Source organism: Vitis riparia, chromosome 7 (genome assembly GCF_004353265.1).
Source record: "Vitis riparia cultivar Riparia Gloire de Montpellier isolate 1030 chromosome 7, EGFV_Vit.rip_1.0, whole genome shotgun sequence".
NCBI lineage: Eukaryota > Viridiplantae > Streptophyta > Magnoliopsida > Vitales > Vitaceae > Vitis > Vitis riparia.
Genome location: NC_048437.1, coordinates 6,838,068 through 6,858,480, shown reverse-complemented (window position 1 = coordinate 6,858,480; position 20,413 = coordinate 6,838,068). Strand labels below are relative to the sequence as shown.

Genomic DNA, 20,413 nt, shown 5'->3' with positions numbered 1-20,413 from the left:
AAGCAAAGATAAAAGATGATTGAACCTGTTCATTGTAGAGCTCAAAGATTGTGACAAAGAAATTAAATCGAGACGTAGAAGTAGTATCTGAATTGGATAAATCAAACAACTCCTCAAAACATCGTGCATATAAACCACGATCATGGCTAGATCCTTCCTGTGAAAAGAGAGAGTAAATCAAAGGATAAACCTACCAGGCCAAATATCATAGAAATAATTCATAATTTAATATATTTAAATGCCCTTAGAAACCATAAAACCACCCAAAGTGAAGTGTCAGATAGTTCATATCTGCAACATTGAATAGAACTTTACTCTGCAGTCTTACAAAATTTGTCTTTTGGTACTAAACCAGGTATAACAATCCAACTACATAATCAACATTGACTAAGCTACAGCTATGGAAACTTATAAATAGAGTTGACCAAACTTAGTAGTTACTGAAGAGCAGCATAATTGAAAAATCTCTTATCTGTATAGACCCATTATATTAATGCTCAAATGCTAGGCTAATATACTATAAACAAGTACATGCGCATGATACACAAGAACATAAGTTTGGGCACAAAGGCACACAAATCTAATATATATCTAAGTACACAAATATGCATATATACAAATTTTTTTTTTTTTTTTGATAGATAAATATGCACATATACAAATAAGAGAGCAAGCAAGCAATCAGGAGAGAGAGAGAGAGACCATAGTGTGCGTCTTTCCTGATCGGGTTTGGCCATAAGCAAAAATAGAGACATTATATCCATCCAAAGCTGATTGTACAAGTGGCTGAACATCACTGAAAATCTCGGCTGCAATAACAAAAGGCAAAGGTAAGATACATACTATCAGTGCCTGAATTAATAAACATAGCCTCCTCTTCATTCATCCATTCAAAAGTAGAGAAAATACAACAAAGAATTTCACACTCACCTTGTCCAACATGAGGCCCATAAACCCTGTCAAATTCAAAATCCTTCTTAGGGTTGGATATAGTATCATCACCAGTGTTAACACGGATTGTAAAATTATCAGGAAACTCAACAACTGATGGACCCTCGTCTTCAAAAAGAGGTCTTGTACGACAAAATACCTTTATGTTACCTGAAATTATCAGCCCATTTTGTCACATAAAAGACTGAAAACTACTTAATTAATTCCAGAGCACAAAATATAGAAAAACTACAATAGAAAGGGAAAGGAAGAGGCTTCTGGTTGGGGGGAAGGGGAAGAGAGATGGGATTTTGGAAATAGCAAACTTGTAGAAATTATGGTTCTTTAACAAAAAAAAAAATACAAATTCAATTCACTGAAAATTAATGGAATAGTACAAAACAGAAGGTGTCGTACCCTTCAAAGCAGGATACAGCAACCCAAAAAGGTAAAGAAAGGAGTCATGATACCTTTGGCTGTCAGTAAGTCATTAAATAACCTTTTCTTCTCATTTAACAATGGAGAAATTCTAGATTCAGTTTCAAGAGCAGCTTGATCTGAAATAAGATGACAAATTACATATCAGCAAAGTTTAAAATCCATAAAAACCCAGCAACAACATAACTTCTAAGACCAAGAAATGAAGGCAGTGATGAAACATCTTAAAACTTCACAGATTTTGCGATGTTGATGATACCCATGAAATGATAGATGTACATAAGAAAATATTTGGTTGTCATACAAATTGTTAATGCATTAAATTGTGGCAACACCACATGAAGTCATCGAGTTAAAATGGTTTCAGCGAATAAAACCCACCTAAAAACCCCAAAATAAACGGTGTCAGCTCATCACAACAAGGTAACGTTACAGTCCAGCATTTGAAAAAGAAACATACAGAAATGAAGGCCTCAACAACATCACAGAAATGAACATTTCAAGGGATAAAATAATACCAGCCATGATAGCTTATTATTGATGTAGAGAACATCAATTTTTGGACACATGTCAAAAATTATTACCTTCCAACATTTTTATATAAGCAAAAAAATTATTACCCAAGTACACATTGAAATCAAGCACACCCTTTCAAGGCTTTGATGTCCACCGATACAGAAAAAGTTAAGTCCTTACCTAGCTTGCGGGTCTTATCAGCAAGAACACCCAGATAACGGGTAACTCTATCGAGTTTTGCATTAGAGTATTCCTGCAACTCACTGGCTTCTTGTCTCAACTCCAAATAATCTTCTCTAGCAAGCTGTATGACATAAAATAACAGGATAATGTGATAACCATATCCATTTGGCAATTAAACCAGATAAAATGACTTTTCTTAAAGAAACCAGAATTAGATCTTCAAAAGACATTTTTACCACTTGGTTCTTGAACCACATAACAAGATATCAGAGTTATAAGAAACATATGAAATCTTCGTTACTCATTGTACAAGTAATTCCAGTCCGACCCTAGGAAATGCCCTTGATGAAGGCCAGAAAACTTGCTGAAGACAGGCCAGAAAACTCACTTATTTTTCTATGCCCTCATTTTTTTCTCCTGTATATTTGTGTTTACATAAACACTCTCTTCATTCAGATTGCAATTTTTTTAACATGTCCTTCAAATCTTGCCCTAACAAGTTCCATTTTACCATGACAATAATAAAGCAATAGTTAATTTCTCAAGTATGTTTTCAGTGCAATTTCATAGAATAGTTATTTATTCAGTGTGAACAAGTACTAATTTATGCATCAAGAAGACTGTCAGAAAGCAAATATAGCCCTATTTTTATATGAGTCTGATCATCAACAGATTTTTGGAAAAAAGCACAAAATTTAACCATTCATAATTTATGCAACTAAACCTCAATTCCACCATAAAGAAATCAAATTTTATAATTAAAAAAATTAAAAATTGGTGCTCCCATTGAATCATGTATTTTTCCATTTCCACACAGCCAACCAGTTACCACTTTTTTTTTATCAGAATCCAAGCAGTTACCATGACAGTATAGACATGGAAAATTGTGAACCTCTCCTACTCTTTATGTATAAAATCTGGAAATGTTTTTAAACCAACCTTTTAATTTAAATTCAAACATAATAGATCATCGATAACATCTTCAGCTCGCACCACAATTACCTTCACATAAGTTACAATCTCAAGTACTAACCTTCCGCCGACCATCTCAAATCACAATGTCGGGACATTTTCCCAAAATTTTGAAGACTATGATAAATTTCAATCCAATTATCACCGAAGGACACAAGACAATCGAGCCACATTGCTATCAATAAACAAAATCAGTTCGAACCACTCCAATTACCAGTACTCAACTACAAAAGCTATAATTCCAGCAACAATTTACAAGAAGAATGAAATGTGAGTGAAATCGAAACCTTGACTTTGTCCTTCAATTTATGAAACTTCGAGGCGAGAGCTTGCTTCGATTGCTCTGAATGCTGAACAACAGACGAAGTGGAGATCGAGTACCTCCGAACTAAGGGCGAGGAGACTTTGCGATCCTCCTGATCGAAGGCCTTCCTCGGCTCGAACCCAGACACCTCCCAATTCCACCTGTTCTTCTGCTCCGCCATTACCCTAGCTCTCTCGACCAAGCTGCCCTTTATGTCTGAAGACGAAGTAGCCGAACCATCTCTGCACCTTTCCCCCGTTCCATCTGCTTAAGAAGCGATGACACCAAACGGTGTCGTTTTAGTTGGGGGCCTGCTGATTCAAATTGTGGACACCCTGCTGCTTTATGGCTCACAAATATTCTGCGCTTCCTATAACTTCACGCCTCGCTCTCACAGTTTTATCACTTGTTTGCTAGGCTTGGGCCTTCAGATAAGGTGGCGCACGTGCGCTGGCCCGTGTGGCCTTCCTCCCGTGCTGAGCCAGCGACGTGCCATGTCGGTTGGAAACTTGGCACCTATGTGGCAAGGCTAAACCCGAATCAATTGGGAAATAAGATTATCCAGAGGTCAAATAATAATCGAATATCGACAACGCAGTTAAGTTGACTTTAATTCGACTTTCCTCGGTGTTTGTAAATTAGACAAATTTTAAGTATTTTTCCGTACTTATATTTTTACATTTTTTGAAAGATGAAATATATTTTAGTCCTAATAGTAAGTTTAAATTTATGGACCATGCATTTTAATATCAGAAAATCTTATACTATGGTCTCGGAAAGTACTATTCCATATCTGGTTTTCTATTAAAAAATAGTAACAAAAATTAAATATGTGAAATTATTTGTACCACATAGTTCAAATTTCCATTCAAATAAATAATGTTATGGTTTGAAAGGAAATTTTACTTTGGGAATTGGGGCAACTTCCCTTCCATTTTTTTTCCTCTTGTTTTTTCAACAATCCAAATCCTATTTTAATAAATTAAAATATAATTAATAAATTATTTAAATTTGTTATAAATTCTTTACCTATGTGGATTACCCTTCTTTATTTTCTTTTGGTTTATCATAAAAAGAAAGATCAAACACCATTAATATTAGTTAAAAATGTATATATTTTTAAAAATAAAATAATTTATTAACTTTAAATATATTATTTATTTTTCTTAATTATTACTTTTGGAGTAAATATTGGAGAAATGAAATAAAGAATCCTAGTACAATGAAAAAAAAAAGTGAATCAATTTTAAAAACATTAAGTTAATAAATTATTTTATATTTTTTAAAATTCATTTTACTTGCTTTCCCTTATTACATAAAAATTAAATCATTTGAAAATAAATAAAAATTTTAATTAATTTTAATTATATTTTGTTTTCTTTTAGATTTTTCAAAGTAAAACCAAATATAAAAAAAAATGTTTTCCTTAATATTTTTTTATATTATTTGATTAAGAATGATGAAATCATCATCTATTTGCAAAACTAACCCTCAAACCTTTTTTTTATCATCTTATAAAATTTTATGCTTTGGAGAAAAATATCATTGCTTTTTCTTACGAAAATAATTTTTTTTCTTTTGAAACACATATATAAATAATCAAACTATTGCAAAATATTAATATAAAAAAATTAGTTACTCTTCATGTTAAAGTTTTGAAAAAATATTGATTTTACAAATTTAAGATTATTTTCATAATTTTTAATCAATTTTACTAAATGTTGTGCCGGTTGAAATTTTATATCTCATTTTGATAGTTGTGGAATGTATGGTTAACATATGAGTAGGGTATATTTGATTTACAATTGAATCTTTTAAAGCCAAATTTATGCATGGATTTTAATTTTTCAATGCATGTTATCAACTTATCATAACCTATGAAAACTAATACTTTTTTTCAATTTTCAAATTTTATTTTAATGTTTGCTAATTATTATGATTTTTTTCAAGCATATTTTTAATTATAATGTAAAATTATGATAAACTCTTAAATCATTTGATATAATACATTTTTATCATTATTGGATATTATATTTTATTTGGGTGATAAAATATTGTTCATATTTTATTCGTTTTAACTACATGTATTTTTATTCGCTTTTCGAATTTTTGGATACATCAAATAGATGTTTTCAAATTTCTTATATATATTTTTTTTAACTTGATTTTTCTAGAAAGAAAAGAAAACAGCTCTCCCAACAAGTTTTCTTTTATTCTGATCCGATTTTATTTGAAAATGAAACCAAAAAATTATATAAACAAACAAGGTTTATATGTTTTGCAGCAAAGGTCTTCTCTTACCTCGTGAAAAAATAAAATAAATAAATATAACTACAAAAAAACTACGATTATCTCAAAAGTTAGTCATAATCAAATATATATTTGAAAACAATTAACTATAGATGAAAAATCACAATTTTTTTTTATATGATCTTATACTCATTATTCAAAACAAATGTATTGATCATAAACACATACATTAAGAAGGATATGTTTTACGTGATTGTTGATGTTATGTAAACTAAAGATTGAAGTCATAAATCATTATTCCCTTCTTTGTGCCTTTCGAATAGTCCGTTTAGTAATGATAAAATTGGATAGACTCTTTTATTGCATAAAAGAATGTCGGTGGTCTGAGCATGCTCCTCCGAACTTTAAATCAAACAATAATAACTCAAGCTGCTTAGTAGGAGAGAGTGAGTGTACGTATGAGCGCATATCTCATTTTGTGTTTTTTTTAGGGTTTATATAGGGCTGGCGAGACTGTCATTATAGTGCTGACTAGACACTTTGATTTTCTACTATAACGATGATTGTTCTATAGGGCGATTGGGCAATCATCATAATTATGGGTGGTTGGCAGGCGATATCAGTTGACGTGTCATGATCTTGGACTGCATAGCTGCATGTCCTATCAGCCTGTTGAACGTTTAGGATTATGTGCAACGATTAATTGACATGGACTTGTGAGCTAAATGGAGTCTCATCAATCGTCTGCATACCAGGTGTGAATAATTATGCACGTTAGTAGGTCTTTAAGACTTAATTGGACATTCCATCCCGTTTGGGGGGTCCGGACTCCCTTTGCCGTATGGGAAAGAGACCTTCTCACGCTTGGAACTCGGTGGAGCTTGCCTCGGTTCGAATGGAGAGATGGATGAGTTGTATACTTGTCATAGACGTCTAAAGTATTTGAATTGGAAAGGGACACGTGGAGATGAGCCCCCACAATTATAATGTTATAACAATGTGTAGACCCCTTTTGAAGTGAGAGGGGCCCGGGAGAACTTTTTTCTCATTTTCATGACATTTGTGGAAGTGGAAGAAGAAGAAGAAGAAGAAGAAGGGGGGGGGGGGGGGAGGCTCCATGCACGAGACAAGCCGCACATGCAACCGGCCATAGGCAAGGCTGCCCATGAGAGTGGTTGGGCTCTCCCATGCTGGCTGACGAGGGGGAATAGGAAGGTGGGTGATAGCTGATAGAAGGGGCTGCTGTGAAGAGGGGTCCACGGGGGGGAGGGGGGGGGGGGGGGGAGAGAGAGAGAGAGAGAGAGAGAGAGAGAGGTTCTTGGAGTTGGAGGAAGAAGCTTGGAGCTGCTGGTTTTTTTTCCGGAGAAAAGCTTCCTCAAGCTACCTGTTGTTTGTTGAGGTATGATCCTAAACTCATGCTTTTGAGGTTTTTAATCTTAATATGCCATGCTTTTACTGTAAAATATTCCACAGTCATGGCAATAGTTGTATTTGATATGTTCATTCTCACCTATGCATGGTCATTTTTATTCCTCACTACTCTACCTTCATTACTTCATACCCGTTTTCTCACCACCCCACCCATCCTAACCATCCATGCATATGATTTCTTTAAATATCCACATACCCATCACCACCATTTCTCTCTCTAAACCTTCACATGCCCCCCACTACATTTTCTCTCTCTACCTCTTACCACTCATCCCACTACCCATAACCCTCATCTTCATTTCCATGCAAATGTTCACCCCACCACATCCATCTCCAACCCTCCACCCTCCATACCTGTTTTCTCATCACCCCACCCATCCTAACCATTCATGCACATGGTCTCTTTAAATATCCACATACCCATCACCACTATTTCTCTCTCTAAACATTCACATACCCATTACCACCTTTTCTCTCTCTACACCACGCCATGAATCCATTCCACTCTCCATGCTTTCTCATGCATGCCCATTACTCACATACCCAAAAAAACCGTGCCTCTCCTTATATGTGAGGCATCTTTAGTGCACTCTCCATTAGCATAAGAGGGTCTCCAGGGAGTGGGGTTGAAGGAAGGATCCGGTTGGAGTGGTGGGCTGCGAGGGAGTTTGGAGCCTTTTAGGCTTGCCCATAGGTGAAGGTTTGAGCCCAAACCCAGGTTTGTGATAGAAATGCGTTTTGGGCTTGCCCATATTGGCCTTGAACTTGGGCTTAAGTTGGAGCCTAGTCCCAAGCTTTGATGGTGATGGTGCCTTGGGCTTAAGTTGGAGCCTAGGCCCAAGCTTTGATGGTGATGGTGCCTTGGGCTTAAGTTGGAGCCCAGGCCCAAGCTTTTATGGTGATGGTGCCTCGGGCTTAAGTTGGAGCCTGGACCTAAGCTCTTGGTGACGGGTTTGGGCTTGAGTTGGAGCCCAACCCAAGCATGTTGATGAAAGGCTGACCGTAATTCTCTATTGTACCAAAATACTTAGCCTTTTTACGTAGTAACTCTGGTCAAGAAAAACTAGAGAAAGAGTCACTATGGCTTTTGTAGTATTCCGGGTATCGTTCTCAAATACTAGCTTATGAAAATTGTCAATACTATAATAAATGAATTGTTTTTGTTTAAATCTTTAAGTGAAAAACAATATGTGAATAATGTGAAACTAAGTAAAAGAAATTAAATTAATAAGAAAAAATGAATATTGATTTTAAATTCAATTGATTCAAGTTTGGGGTTTTCCACAATCCAACATATGGTATAGAAATTAGAGAAAACAATGGTATTTTAAGTAATATGATCTTAGGGTTTTGGAATCCTTGGCCACTCGTGATCAAGTTGAGTTTTATATCCGAAACCTAATTTTTCCTTTTTAAAACAGATTCATAAAACCATCAATTGAATGAGATTGATTATCACTTTAAGATTTGACTTTTTAACCCTTCCTACTCCTTATAGCTTTGTTTAGGGGCAAATAACGGTAGGTAAGATGAGGATAACTAATGATCAATAATTACCAAGAATCACTAGTATCAAGTAATAACCTACCGTATCATTCCCTAAACGAACTCACAATGATAGGATAAAAAAAATGATAAATTGTTACCCAACCAATAATTAATCTCATTGTTATAATAATTTACCCATTGTCCCTATAGGTTTCCTAGCTCTTAGGTTTTCATGCTTCAAGCCCCAAGTTGGCTCTTAGTCTTTCATGGGGGTGATGTCACATTCACAGTCCATAATAGAGTAAAAATCCATAATTTGAATAAAAAGAAACTAAAAACAATATATTCAATAAAGAAGAAAAATAAAACAAACCAAAGTTCTCGTCTTCTTCCACCTTCAATGTCAAACTCTATAGAAAAAAATCAAAGATCCCTAAAACCTAGAATTGAGAGAGTTTATATAATATCCTTAATTACCTAACATGTGGCACACTCTCATTGGCCACTTATTACAAAATAATTTCCTAAAAATGATTAAAAAATAATAAAATAGTGATTTTTAGTCGTGTGGGGTCCATCCAGGGCGGATGGAGTGCTTTAGATGCAATTCCCAAGGTAGAGGAGGCGGAACATCAAAGTGGCAGTGGGTGAATTCGAAATTGGTGTCATTTCGAAGTGGATTTCGAATCCATAAGTTGAATTTCGAAATCAGAAGTTGAATTTCGAAATGACCCTCCAACTTGGTGTAGTTGTCTTCAAATGACCATAACTTCTTCATTTCAGCTCCGATTTGAAAAACGTTTGAAGGGTTGGACTCCTGACTTCCCAAGCTTCGAAACGATATATAGTATGTATATAATGGACTCCAGAAAGTGCTCAAAATTTGTCCTCAAAGTTAGAGTATACAATGCCATCAGATTTTTGAGTTCTAAATTTCCATGCAACTGAATTTTGGTTCATGCCTCATTTCCCATGTTTTCTTGCCTTCTTTCTTACTCCATAATGGTCATTTATCATCCTCCAACCTCATGATATCCTTGTTTTGCCTTTCCTTACGTTCAATGAGTCTTGACTCACTTATTTCCTCGTTTAGCCCTCTCTTGATCTTTCAAAATCTAAAGTCATTCAATTTGCACAATTTTCTTCCCTTGAACCTGAGATAAATCTCCAAAGTATAGATTAAACTTATGGCTAGGGTCTTAGCATTGATTTAGGTCAAGTTAAGTGATTTGAATGTCCTTTGGTGCACAAATCATATCAAATATGTGCCATTAGAGCACATATTTTGGCTTCAATCAAAGGCCCCATGCCCCCTATGCTAGCCACCCTCACTGGCCCATGCCCACATCAATTTAGCCCTTTAGGGTGCCCAAATCCTAAATAATTCTCTTAAAAATCTCTAATATCCATAATTAATTAATTCAATTATTCCCTTTTATTCGTTATCTTATTCTATTTCTACCAATTTATTTAATTCAACTCGAAGACGATTAAATGACAAATTATTAAGGTTGGATATCCTTTCAAAACACAAAATAATTTATATTTCACCTTTCCATCTTTAAATTATGTCTAAATCACCATATACGAAAAACTTTTGTATAAATTAATTTATATTAGACTCAAAGACTTTTCTACATTCTAAACTTTAAATCCCATTTTCAAAACTTAGGTCTTTAAGTAATTTTTCAAAAGTCCCATGTCTTAATTTAATTCTTCAAATATTCATTTAAATCTTATTTTCATCAATTAGAATTTTAATCCCGTATTTATCTAGTTATTTAAAGTCTAATCCTTCAAAAATTCCATATTTTAATTTAATTTTTCAATTCTAAAAAAAATTCTACAATCCGTTTAAATTTCATTTTCATCCATTAGAATCATCATCCCATATTTATTTAAAGCCCAATCTTTCAAAAATCTCAATTTAACTTTCAAGCTTAGAAATTCTATTATTCGCCTAAATGTTATTTTCGTTAACTAAAATTTTTATCCCCTATCTTTTTATTCATTTAAGGTCCAACTCTTCAAAAATTCAACGTCCTAACTTAATTTTCAATCTTAAAATTCCACTGCTCCTTTCCTATTCGTTTAAAATATTGTTTCCGTTAAGTAGCATTATTATTCCATATTATCTGTTTATTCTAATTGTTAAAGTTTAATTCATCAAAATCCGACTTCCAAATCTAAATTTCGATCTCAAAAACTCCACCGTCCATATATCGCCATTTAATGATTATTCTCGTTATTAATGTTATCTCATCAACTTATTTATTCAGTTATTCATATACCAAATATCTCATATCTAAATAAATTCTTAAGTTTTCAATCTCTAAATTCACATTTTCAAATCTCTAAAATTCCATCTTTCGCAATTATTTACCTAAACTTTATTATTTCACCATCGTTATTTCATTCCTTTACTTATTCACTCATCTACTTATCCCCTCATTCAAAATCCCGAACTCTCAAATCATTTTCAAGTTTCCAACCTCGTTCAAATTTAATTTCTAAAAATTCTCATTCTCACATTTAATTTATGAAAGTCCGATCTTCAAATAAACTCTAAAATCCCAATTTTCTTTAAATAACATTCGAGACTCCAATTTTTCAAATGAATTTCAAAAACCCGATTTTCTCTCGAATAGCTTTAATTCCATTATGGTTTCAAACAATCTTCTGCTCCTCTTGATTTTAATAAGCATGAACGAATTTTCCGTAATTTCGACTAATGGAATTTATGGGATTAATTCATGTAAAATAAACGGGTTTTGGTGGGGGCTCAACATAAGTGAATTTATAATTGATTGATTGTTTGATTAATTTAATTGACATGCATGATCGATGTTATTCTGTTCTATGACATGCTTGAAATTATTTATTAATTGTGTATTAACCTCACTTTTTGATAAGCTTATTGTGGCTCGTCGCCCAGATACGTATCTATTCACATTCTGGTTTTTCTATATATATGTTTTGGTTCTCATATGTGCATGATAGTTTCGGGTATTCATTATTTTCCTCATCAATTGCCACATCAGCTCCATTTTATTAATAGGGACCTGTTTCTAGGGACTTAGAGGGGTGCTATGGTATTTATCGTACCTTCCCAACAAGTAACCTAACCCCCGATCCTGATCCGGTTTTTCACACACCACCTTTTCAAAAAATAAGGAGTCACACTTAAGGTTTTTATTTTTTATTTTGTTTACCCTTTAAAAATAAAACAAAAATAAGTAGCGACTCCAAGTCATTTTCTTAATCAATAAAAACCATTTTTCAAATTAAAATCGAGCTCACCATCAAGTGAAAAATGCATGAGCCGAAAATACGGGGTCCACACAATGTTTTTTATTACAAAAAATAAGATGCATTAAAAAAATTTATGAAAATATATAAGGTTTATAAACAAAATACAATCAAGGTGTACAAATGTTATAAAGATATACAAATTACACTTAAAAATATGTAAATTGAACAAATATTCCAATAATGGACATAACTTGAACAATTGACGTATGAAAAAGGAGAAAAACCCAAAAAGCAAAAGGACTTATATTAAATTCGAGAAGATATGAAAACCCAAAATAATGTATCTTCTTCTTAAATGATCTATTGACATTATAAGGATCTACGAAGATCATAAATCACGAATTGAGCAATAATATTGGCATAAATGATTTATGGTCATATCGGTAGTTATAAGAATACTAATGACTATGTTTTAGATATGGCATATGAGTTATGAGATAAATCATTACCTTTAACTTAGATTTATACTAGTGCTCATTTTGAAAACTACAGCACTATTATTTTAGCATTGAAGTGGAAAATGGGAGAAAATGTGAGAATTTGAGGCAAGGCTAGACACAAGGCGGAAAGTGAGAGAAAATGTGAGAATTTGATGAAAGCCTAGACCCAGGTGGATGGATAATGGGAGAGAATGTGAGAATTTGATGCAAGTCTAGATCCCCCCCAAGGTGGAAAATGGGAGAAAAAAACGCTAGAATGTCAAAACAAAAATATCTTAAATTAAAAACAGTGATAAATTTATTTATTTATCTTAAAACCCCACAATATTATAAGTTTTTAATCCTCCAGCCAAGACCCGATGACCTAATTATTATCACATCCATAAAAGACCCAAAGCAGTAGGAGTCGTCCAGCGAGTGCCCGGACAATGCTCTCGCCTCTGCTCTCCCCCACCCCTGCAAAGGTATTAGCCTATTAGGTAGGGCGGCCAGCCTATAGGTCTAAGCCTTGGGAACAAGCCAACTGGTGAAATGTCTCTCACTAACTATAAATAGGGCACTGTTTTGTCAGTCTAAACTTGACCTCAACCAGCACTTCCAAAATTCAATACACACACTAAAAATAAATAAAACCAAAGGAATCATGCCAAAGGAAAAAAAGAAAAAGAAAAAAAAGCCCATCAAACACTGCACGGACGTGTCATCGTACAGTTCATCTGTTGAAGTAGACAATTCATCAGGAAATCAGTGTAAAAGTATCTACCTTTAAAATAAATTGTAATATTAAAATCATAATATAATTTAAAATATGAACTTATTAATCAAATTATAAAATTTAAATTAAAAATAGGAGGAGTACAGACTGTGGGCACTGGGGACTCTAAAAGTAGGTTTTCAGTCAACAGTCAGCTGAGCTGACGTTCGTACAGGCCGCCAGCCGCTGAACTCATCACTATCATTACCCCGCTAAGATGTCGCCACGTTACTATCCAACTGTAGGTCCCATCACGTGGCAAAATGTGGGCCGCCCAATAATTGAACAAGGGACTTTGTAGGCAATTATGAATACCTTGAAGCAGTGCCGTGGGACAGGCCAAGCTGACACCGGCATGGCCAAAAGGCGGTACGGGAAGCGGACGTTCCGACTGCAACGGTGCCGTTTGGTCATGGTTATTAACTTATACCCTCTATTTTTATACGTAGTCATTAACGTATTTTGCATTTCTGTAGGTGGTTGTTTGGCAATTTATACTTTTCTCCACTACATGGCTGGAAGTTTGGAATTGAAAAATGGGCAATGTGGATTTTTACAAGTATTAAAGAAAATTAACCAGACGGGGTTTGGTATATTGAAAAAATGCGTGGCACAGGGGATGGTAGGTTGCTGAAAAGACCAATAATTTATTATTTATTGGAGAAAAAATTTGGTTGTAAATCGAAGTGGGGCTGATGCCGGCGAATGATAGAGATGGTATAATGGAATCAGAATTCGTAAAAGGAAAATAAACCAGGTAAGGGAAAAGATGTGGGAGTGGGTCGTTGCTTCACTTTATCAACAAGGATACCGCCCAAATAGAAAATTCTTAAACATCTGCTCTCTTCTTCCTTTTGTTTCCAGTCACATATCTTCCTAACTTTTTGCAGAAACTAAAGTGAAGGAATTGAAAAAGAAGAGAAGAGACGGCCTCGCTATAAAAGGGTGTTTCTTTTTTGCCTTTTGGTTGTTCTTACACTTTCTCACACGTTCTTACCACTTGCCATTGGTGGCATTTTAGCCCTCATAAAACAGACACTGCACCAGACCCAACACCAGAACCCTCCCAAATTGGTAAGTAATAAATGTTTTTGGCAATCCCCATCTCAACCTTCTCTGGGTTCAATGAGCTGTAACTGGTGAAAATGTCTATGGTTCAACCCCTTTTGGATCTGAAACGGAAACCATGTTTCTGTCTTTTTATTTACCTAGGGCTTTGGCTTTGATTCTTGGCTAAATTTGGCAAAATGCCGCCGTTTTTGTTCAGTAACTGTCTCTCTCTATTCATTGCTTTCATCATACACAATCTCTATATAGAAAGCGTTTCTGCCTTTTTTCTCATTTAGGTTGATTCGTCAGATTGTATGCCGGTTTATTCCGTGCTTGATGTGGTTTTTTTTTTTTTTTCCAGTTTTTTCTGGTCATAATTGTGCTCGGAAGGAGCTGAAATGGCGAGGGAGAAGATTCAAATCAAGAAGATTGATAACGCCACTGCTAGGCAAGTGACCTTTTCTAAGAGAAGGAGGGGACTTTTCAAGAAGGCTGAGGAGCTCTCCGTTCTCTGCGATGCGGATGTTGCTCTTATCATATTTTCTTCCACTGGCAAGCTCTTCGAGTTCTCAAGCTCCAGGTCTCTCTCTCTAAACATCCAACTTCCATATATGTACATAGGAACTATGTTTTATCGTCTATCTAAGTTTGCTCAGTTGTATGTCCACTTTCTCTCTCCTATATCTTCACTACAACTCTGTAGTTTAGAAAGAGAATGATGGGGTTTGATCTTCATCTTGAAATCTGATGCAAATAGGAACAAATAAAGGGAAGAGAAGTGGGTAACTTGAATACTGTTTTATAAATGGAGTTTGATGAGTAGATGGGATTGAGGAAGCATTCAGAATATATTCTTGAGATCTGGGTATTACAGATCAACATCATACACGTTAACCATATGGTGGCATTTTAGCGCAGAGTCCATCATTAGGTTATGGGATTCTTCTCATCATTTTTTTTTTTCATTTAATATATGAACTTTTGGGAGGAAGAAGAGACTTCAGGATATGGGCAATATGAAGAGTGTCGACAGGAAAGTCTAAATTATTCCCAAGAATATATACAGGTGAGAAACTGCATAAAGAGTTACATGTGGATGTGTTATAAGCCTCACGGTTACGGTTCATTGGTTTCTGTACAAACAAGAGAACTGGATAGATGCTCAATGTCCCCTCGCTAAAGGCATCTGTAAATAGCTCCAAGTAGGCCTAACGAAAAAAAAAACTATAGTATGGCAATAAAAATATGGCCTAAAAGTTTGGTATATTGTAGGTGAAAATCATGAGAAATGCATCAAAACTAATAGGCTTCAGCGGTTATGGAAGCTATGCTTTTGGATCACCCTAGTATCACATCAAATTCAGATTTCTTTCTTTTTTTTTCTATCTTTTCCTTCTGGGTGGTCCAGCTAGAATCCAACTGAAGCATAAGGCTGGGACCATCGATGCCTTCACGACTTGACAGCACGTGGATCAGTGGAAAGCCAATCCATTGTAGGACTATAAATTTGCTATGAACAACCTCATTACGCAGTCAGAATCTACATTTATTGGAATGCCTGGTTTGCAAGAATAAAAAATGTGTATCAAGATTAGAGCTTTTGGGGATTTGATGTCTCCAAGCATGTGAAAAATTGTAACATTGTTATGTGGGTGACCCCTTTCTGCCTTGTGGTTAAAATGAATTGGGAACTATTAGTTACTGATACCATAGGGTTTGTCTATACGCAACAACAATTAGGTGTATTCCTAGATTCATTGTGGTATAGTGCACATATTAGAAGATGCAACATGGAAGGTTGATTCAGTGGAAACTCAGATGAAATGGAAATTCTTGAATTTGGGTTTCTACCGTTAGAAGTGTGACATCTAACTAATTTTAGCCTTGTCTATGTTTTATTCATGAGGATGCTGCTGGCTTACTTCTATGGATGAGTCTGATTCAGTCTCTTGTTAATACAAAGCAAGTATTAATGGTATTGACTATGACTTCAGGTTGATGGTTCATTGGAGCTATTTGTTGCCCCATGTGGGCTCTTTGTTAGCTGCCTCTTCTTAAGGGGAATAAACTTTCTGCAATTAATTTTGGATAAACAATTCGTCTGCTAGGTAGCAAGGATTGCCGTTCTAAATACATTTGCTATAGAAGCTGGATTCCCTTGGTGAACAACATTATTTTATGTAGTCCTAAATACATTTGCTTGATTAGAGGATGAAGCAATTGGATGATTTGTATGAATTATATTGGTTTTTTTTTTTTTTTTTTTTACTTTAAATGTGTTTATGATTCAGGCTTCATTAGATTCCACGAACCAAATCTTAGTGGTCTGAGAATTGTGAGCTTTCCATTGCTGGAATTGGGTTGTAGGATTTGATTGCTTAAGAAATGATTTTGATTATATTGTTATTATAGTGGTCTTTCTTCTCATTGCCACTAGATGTTGAATTAGCTTTTGTAAGATTCAGACTAATGATATTTATTTGTTCATCCTTATATGTCTTCTCTCTCTTGTCACCCCTTTAATGCAGCACTAGGTCTTGGTAGAGAACTCTTTTTATTGTTAATGGATTCTGTTTCCATTTTAGATGTCAATGTATTGATCTTAGTTAAACAAGATTTTCAGCCATTTTTGCATCTGTTAGGGTTTTAGCTCAGGTTGGCTTGATATTTATACTTGATTTATCATCTAATAACTTAAGCTTTTAGGTCAATTTGTAACTTAACATGGTAATCAAACCTTAATTCATGCAGATAAGAGTTCAAACCTTAGTGATGTTGATGTTTATTTCCCCATTTATTGAGCAGCATGCAAGCTCAGGTTGCCTGGGATGTGAGGTGTTTTAGCATTGGTCTGCTGGATATGCATGTGTAGTCTGTTTGATCAATTGGTTGTGTAACAGCAGGAATCATGTGGGTACTTTTTCATTTGCATATGTATTTTTATAAATGGAATATTGACCTTAAAAAGGAATGAAATATCCTCATTTTGTTTTCTATGAAGACATGGAAGAAGATCCACTGAAACTAGTAATAGGAGTAAGCAATAGTGGCTGCTGTAGGAGAACAAAACTTGGAAACTATAATGGGATGGGGTATCTCAGAGAGGTCGCCATAAGCTGAGTGAGAAATAAGAAACTCCAATTGTTCTAAAGCGGACATTTAACTTGTATATAAAATTTAAATAATTTAAAATATATAAGTTCCTTGCTAGTTTTAATTGTCTTTGATTTATTTTTGGTATTTTCCATGATAAAACCAAATATGAGTTTATTTTTTTCTATCCTTGGTACTTTCTAGGAACCAAACATAGCCTTATAACATGTGAGAAAGGAAACCATCGGTAGTTGTTTGATATTTTAATAAAACCTTTGGTGCCAAAAACAGGGAGGTCTGCAATCATGGAAGAAAATAGTTATGATGTTGACCGTTGCCTTCTGTTTAGATGGAAAGGACCAAAACATATCAGAGCGGCCAACTCAAGTATCCAGGATGGATAAGCAACTAATGAGGACTTAATCAATCCTTTCTATTTTGGATGTTTGGTAAGGGCAAATCAACATATGGTGGAATCACATGGTAGTAAGTATTGAAATAGAATCGTCACACATCACTGTTAGTGATGTTGATATGATATTTTCACCTGTCAATTTGCTTAAAAGGTGAAGTGAAACCAAAATTGGTTCCCAATGTGTAGCCTTGTAAAAGAAATTTAGAAAAATATACGTTATTTCAATAACATCTTCAAACATACAATTTTTTTTAGTAACAGCTTTAGAAATACGATGTGAGATCATATTCTTGAGTGTAGCCTGGTTATATCATGTGTTCCGCCCATAAATTGTAGCTGATGCCTACTAGTGTTGCCAGAATTGTTGGATTCATAACCACTAGCATGTTCCTCTCTGAGATTATATTTTGACCTGAATGAGAGGAAAGGAAAATATGAAAAACCAGATTGGGAATCAGGAGAGTTATTGAGGTTAGGTTGTAAACAAACCGAGACAGTTGGGCAGAAGATTGTCTGACTGCTTAGTCTGTAAAAGTTTTACAATTACCATAATCTAATATTAATTGGTTTATCATTTCCATTGGTGGAACATGCTTTCCATAGTATATGTATTGATTCATGCTTTGTTCAATACTGCATGTGAGCTTACTTGAAATTGAAACTCCTAATCTGTCCTTTTGGCTTCGCCTTCCAAATGATTAATTCTTACAGTGCCCACTTCAGGCCCATCAGTGACATTTGTGCCCTCATTTTTTTCACCATTTTATTTTGTATCTAACAGTTGGTGGCCATTGTCGGAAACATTCAGTTATTTGACAGAATGTGGCACTAGGGGGCTGGTCTAAATTTCCCTCAAATTTTGAAGATAGATTTTATTCCAGTTCCTATTATGTTTGAGGGAGGCAGTGAAAGGTGCAAATACTGAATAGGTGTATCATGTGGTGTTGGCATGGATTAGATCAACATGAATATAATACGAATTCATTTTACTAAAAGGTTGTTCATTTGGTATGTCCTTTCAAGAGACTGTAATTCAACTAGTTTTTTAGACTGTTTGGAAGCCACGTGTTGCTAGTAATTCTGCTGACATTTTCTATTGTTGAGGATGGCATATGGGTTGTAATTTTTAATTTTATCTTTTATTTATTTAACTTCAGAGCATTCTGGATTCTGACTGTAATACTTTATCTTTTGAAGTATGAAAGAGATACTTGAGAAGCATAGTTTACAATCAAAGAACCTTGAGAAACTTGTGCAACCATCTCTTGAGTTGCAGGTCAGTTTCTCTACAGTATAAATTTATGCAATCTAATATTAAATAATTCACTCTACATCTCTGACAAATCGATACAACCCTTTTCCTTTCATTTGTTTGTTTGGTTACTGAAGATTAGGAAATTTTGCATTGTAGCTAGTAGAAAACAACAATCACTCCAGGTTGAGCAAGGAAGTTGCAGATAAAAGCCATAAGCTGAGGTATAATCTTGTCATTTATTACTCAGTTATGGTGTTATATGTAAATTGAATGTTGATGCATGTGCCAATTTAAAACAGGCAGATGAGGGGAGAAGAACTTCAAGGATTAAATATAGAAGATCTGCAGCAACTAGAGAAATCCCTTGAAGCTGGATTGAGCCGAGTGATACAAAAAAAGGTCCATGTCCATTTTCTTTCTATATATTTTGCACACTCATAGGCTCCACTTTAATTGTTATTTGGGATATATTTTGTATGCATCTCAGGGTGAAAGAATCATGAAAGAGATAACCGATCTTCAGTCAAAGGTAAATAATCAATGCAGTCCCTCTCAATCCATGTTTTTTTTTTTTTTTTTTGTACTCTTTCTCTCTCTAATTTTTTTTTCCCTTCAAATCAACAACACTTGCAGGGTGTCCAATTGATGGAAGAGAACGAGCGATTAAGACAACAAGTATGAGTTGATATCACCTCTCTCGTCTTGGCACATGCATTTTTTTTCATCTACATTTTTATTGTAATGGGAATGTTTGTGTGAAGGTGGTAGAGATTTCCAACCGCCGAAGGCAGGTTGCTGGTGATTCAGAAAACATGTTCCACGAGGAAGGCCAATCATCCGAGTCTGTAACCAATGTTAGCAACTCCAATGGGCCTCCACAAGACTATGAAAGTTCAGATACATCCCTCAAATTGGGGTAAGTTTACCATACTAATCCAAATACGGCATGGCTTGTGTCCATATGCTCATCTTTCCATAAGCACAGACAATTCTTCTTTAGTGCTAATGTCATTTGAGCAGTAAATTTTTACAATAGGTCTGACGAGGTAGGTTATTTTACCGCCATTTTTATCAAATAACCCTCTGAATTTATGCTTGCTGAAAACCATACATAAGAAAAACCTCTCACATAGCTTTCAATGGGTATCCCTTTTTGCAGAATTTCATTTTTCTGCCGTGTATGTGTTTTTTGCAGGCTGCCATACTCTGGTTGACGGGTATGGTTAGTGGAGGAAGTCGGTAACTATTATGGCTGAAGAGAATGGAGTTTTTCAGGAACATCAACTCAATTAAATGGAATGTAAAATTAACCCCCACGCTATATGTTATATATACACACGATTACAAGTCAATGAGACGGTAATATTTCAAGGTGCAAGTTGAACCTTGTCAATGCACTCTGGTATATATAACCTCGTGTGTCCTTTATAGCAAAGCGCATATAGTGATGGAATCGATGCCAGGGTGTGACAGCACATTATAGCATATGATGGCCTCTTTCACTATTTTTTTTTTTCATGTTTTCTTTTATTTTCATTTGCAGTTTTCGTAAGGTATGTTTGATACTAAGAAAATAATTTAA

General features: G+C 34.8%; 2 protein-coding genes across 3 annotated transcripts in view; one reads left to right on the top strand and one right to left on the bottom strand.

Annotated features, from left to right (window-relative positions):
• Nucleotides 1-3,701, bottom strand: part of LOC117918725 (kinesin-like protein KIN-14B) — a 41,198-nt gene extending 37,497 nt beyond the window's left edge. The window contains exons 1-6 of the mRNA XM_034835581.1: nucleotides 3,327-3,701; nucleotides 2,065-2,188; nucleotides 1,401-1,487; nucleotides 931-1,101; nucleotides 703-809; nucleotides 26-157 (exon numbers count right to left, since the gene is read on the bottom strand). Of these exons, the coding sequence (XP_034691472.1) occupies nucleotides 26-157; nucleotides 703-809; nucleotides 931-1,101; nucleotides 1,401-1,487; nucleotides 2,065-2,188; nucleotides 3,327-3,524 (819 nt within the window). The 5' untranslated portion in view covers nucleotides 3,525-3,701. The remainder of the gene's footprint in view (nucleotides 1-25; nucleotides 158-702; nucleotides 810-930; nucleotides 1,102-1,400; nucleotides 1,488-2,064; nucleotides 2,189-3,326) is intronic.
• Nucleotides 3,702-13,676: 9,975 nt separating this feature from the next.
• Nucleotides 13,677-20,316, top strand: LOC117919468 (MADS-box protein SVP). 2 transcript variants are annotated; one of them, XM_034836676.1, is made up of 10 exons: nucleotides 13,677-13,775; nucleotides 13,909-14,092; nucleotides 14,430-14,648; nucleotides 18,774-18,852; nucleotides 18,988-19,052; nucleotides 19,131-19,230; nucleotides 19,319-19,360; nucleotides 19,465-19,506; nucleotides 19,593-19,747; nucleotides 20,027-20,316. In XM_034836676.1, the coding sequence occupies exons 3-10, from the start codon at nucleotides 14,467-14,469 to the stop codon at nucleotides 20,043-20,045; spliced, it is 684 nt and encodes a 227-aa protein (XP_034692567.1). In that variant the 5' UTR covers nucleotides 13,677-13,775; nucleotides 13,909-14,092; nucleotides 14,430-14,466; the 3' UTR covers nucleotides 20,046-20,316. The 2 variants fall into 2 exon arrangements, with proteins under 2 accessions (XP_034692567.1, XP_034692566.1); XM_034836675.1 differs by lacking the exon at nucleotides 13,677-13,775 and having other exon boundaries at nucleotides 13,786-14,092.
• Nucleotides 20,317-20,413: the final 97 nt, after the last annotated feature.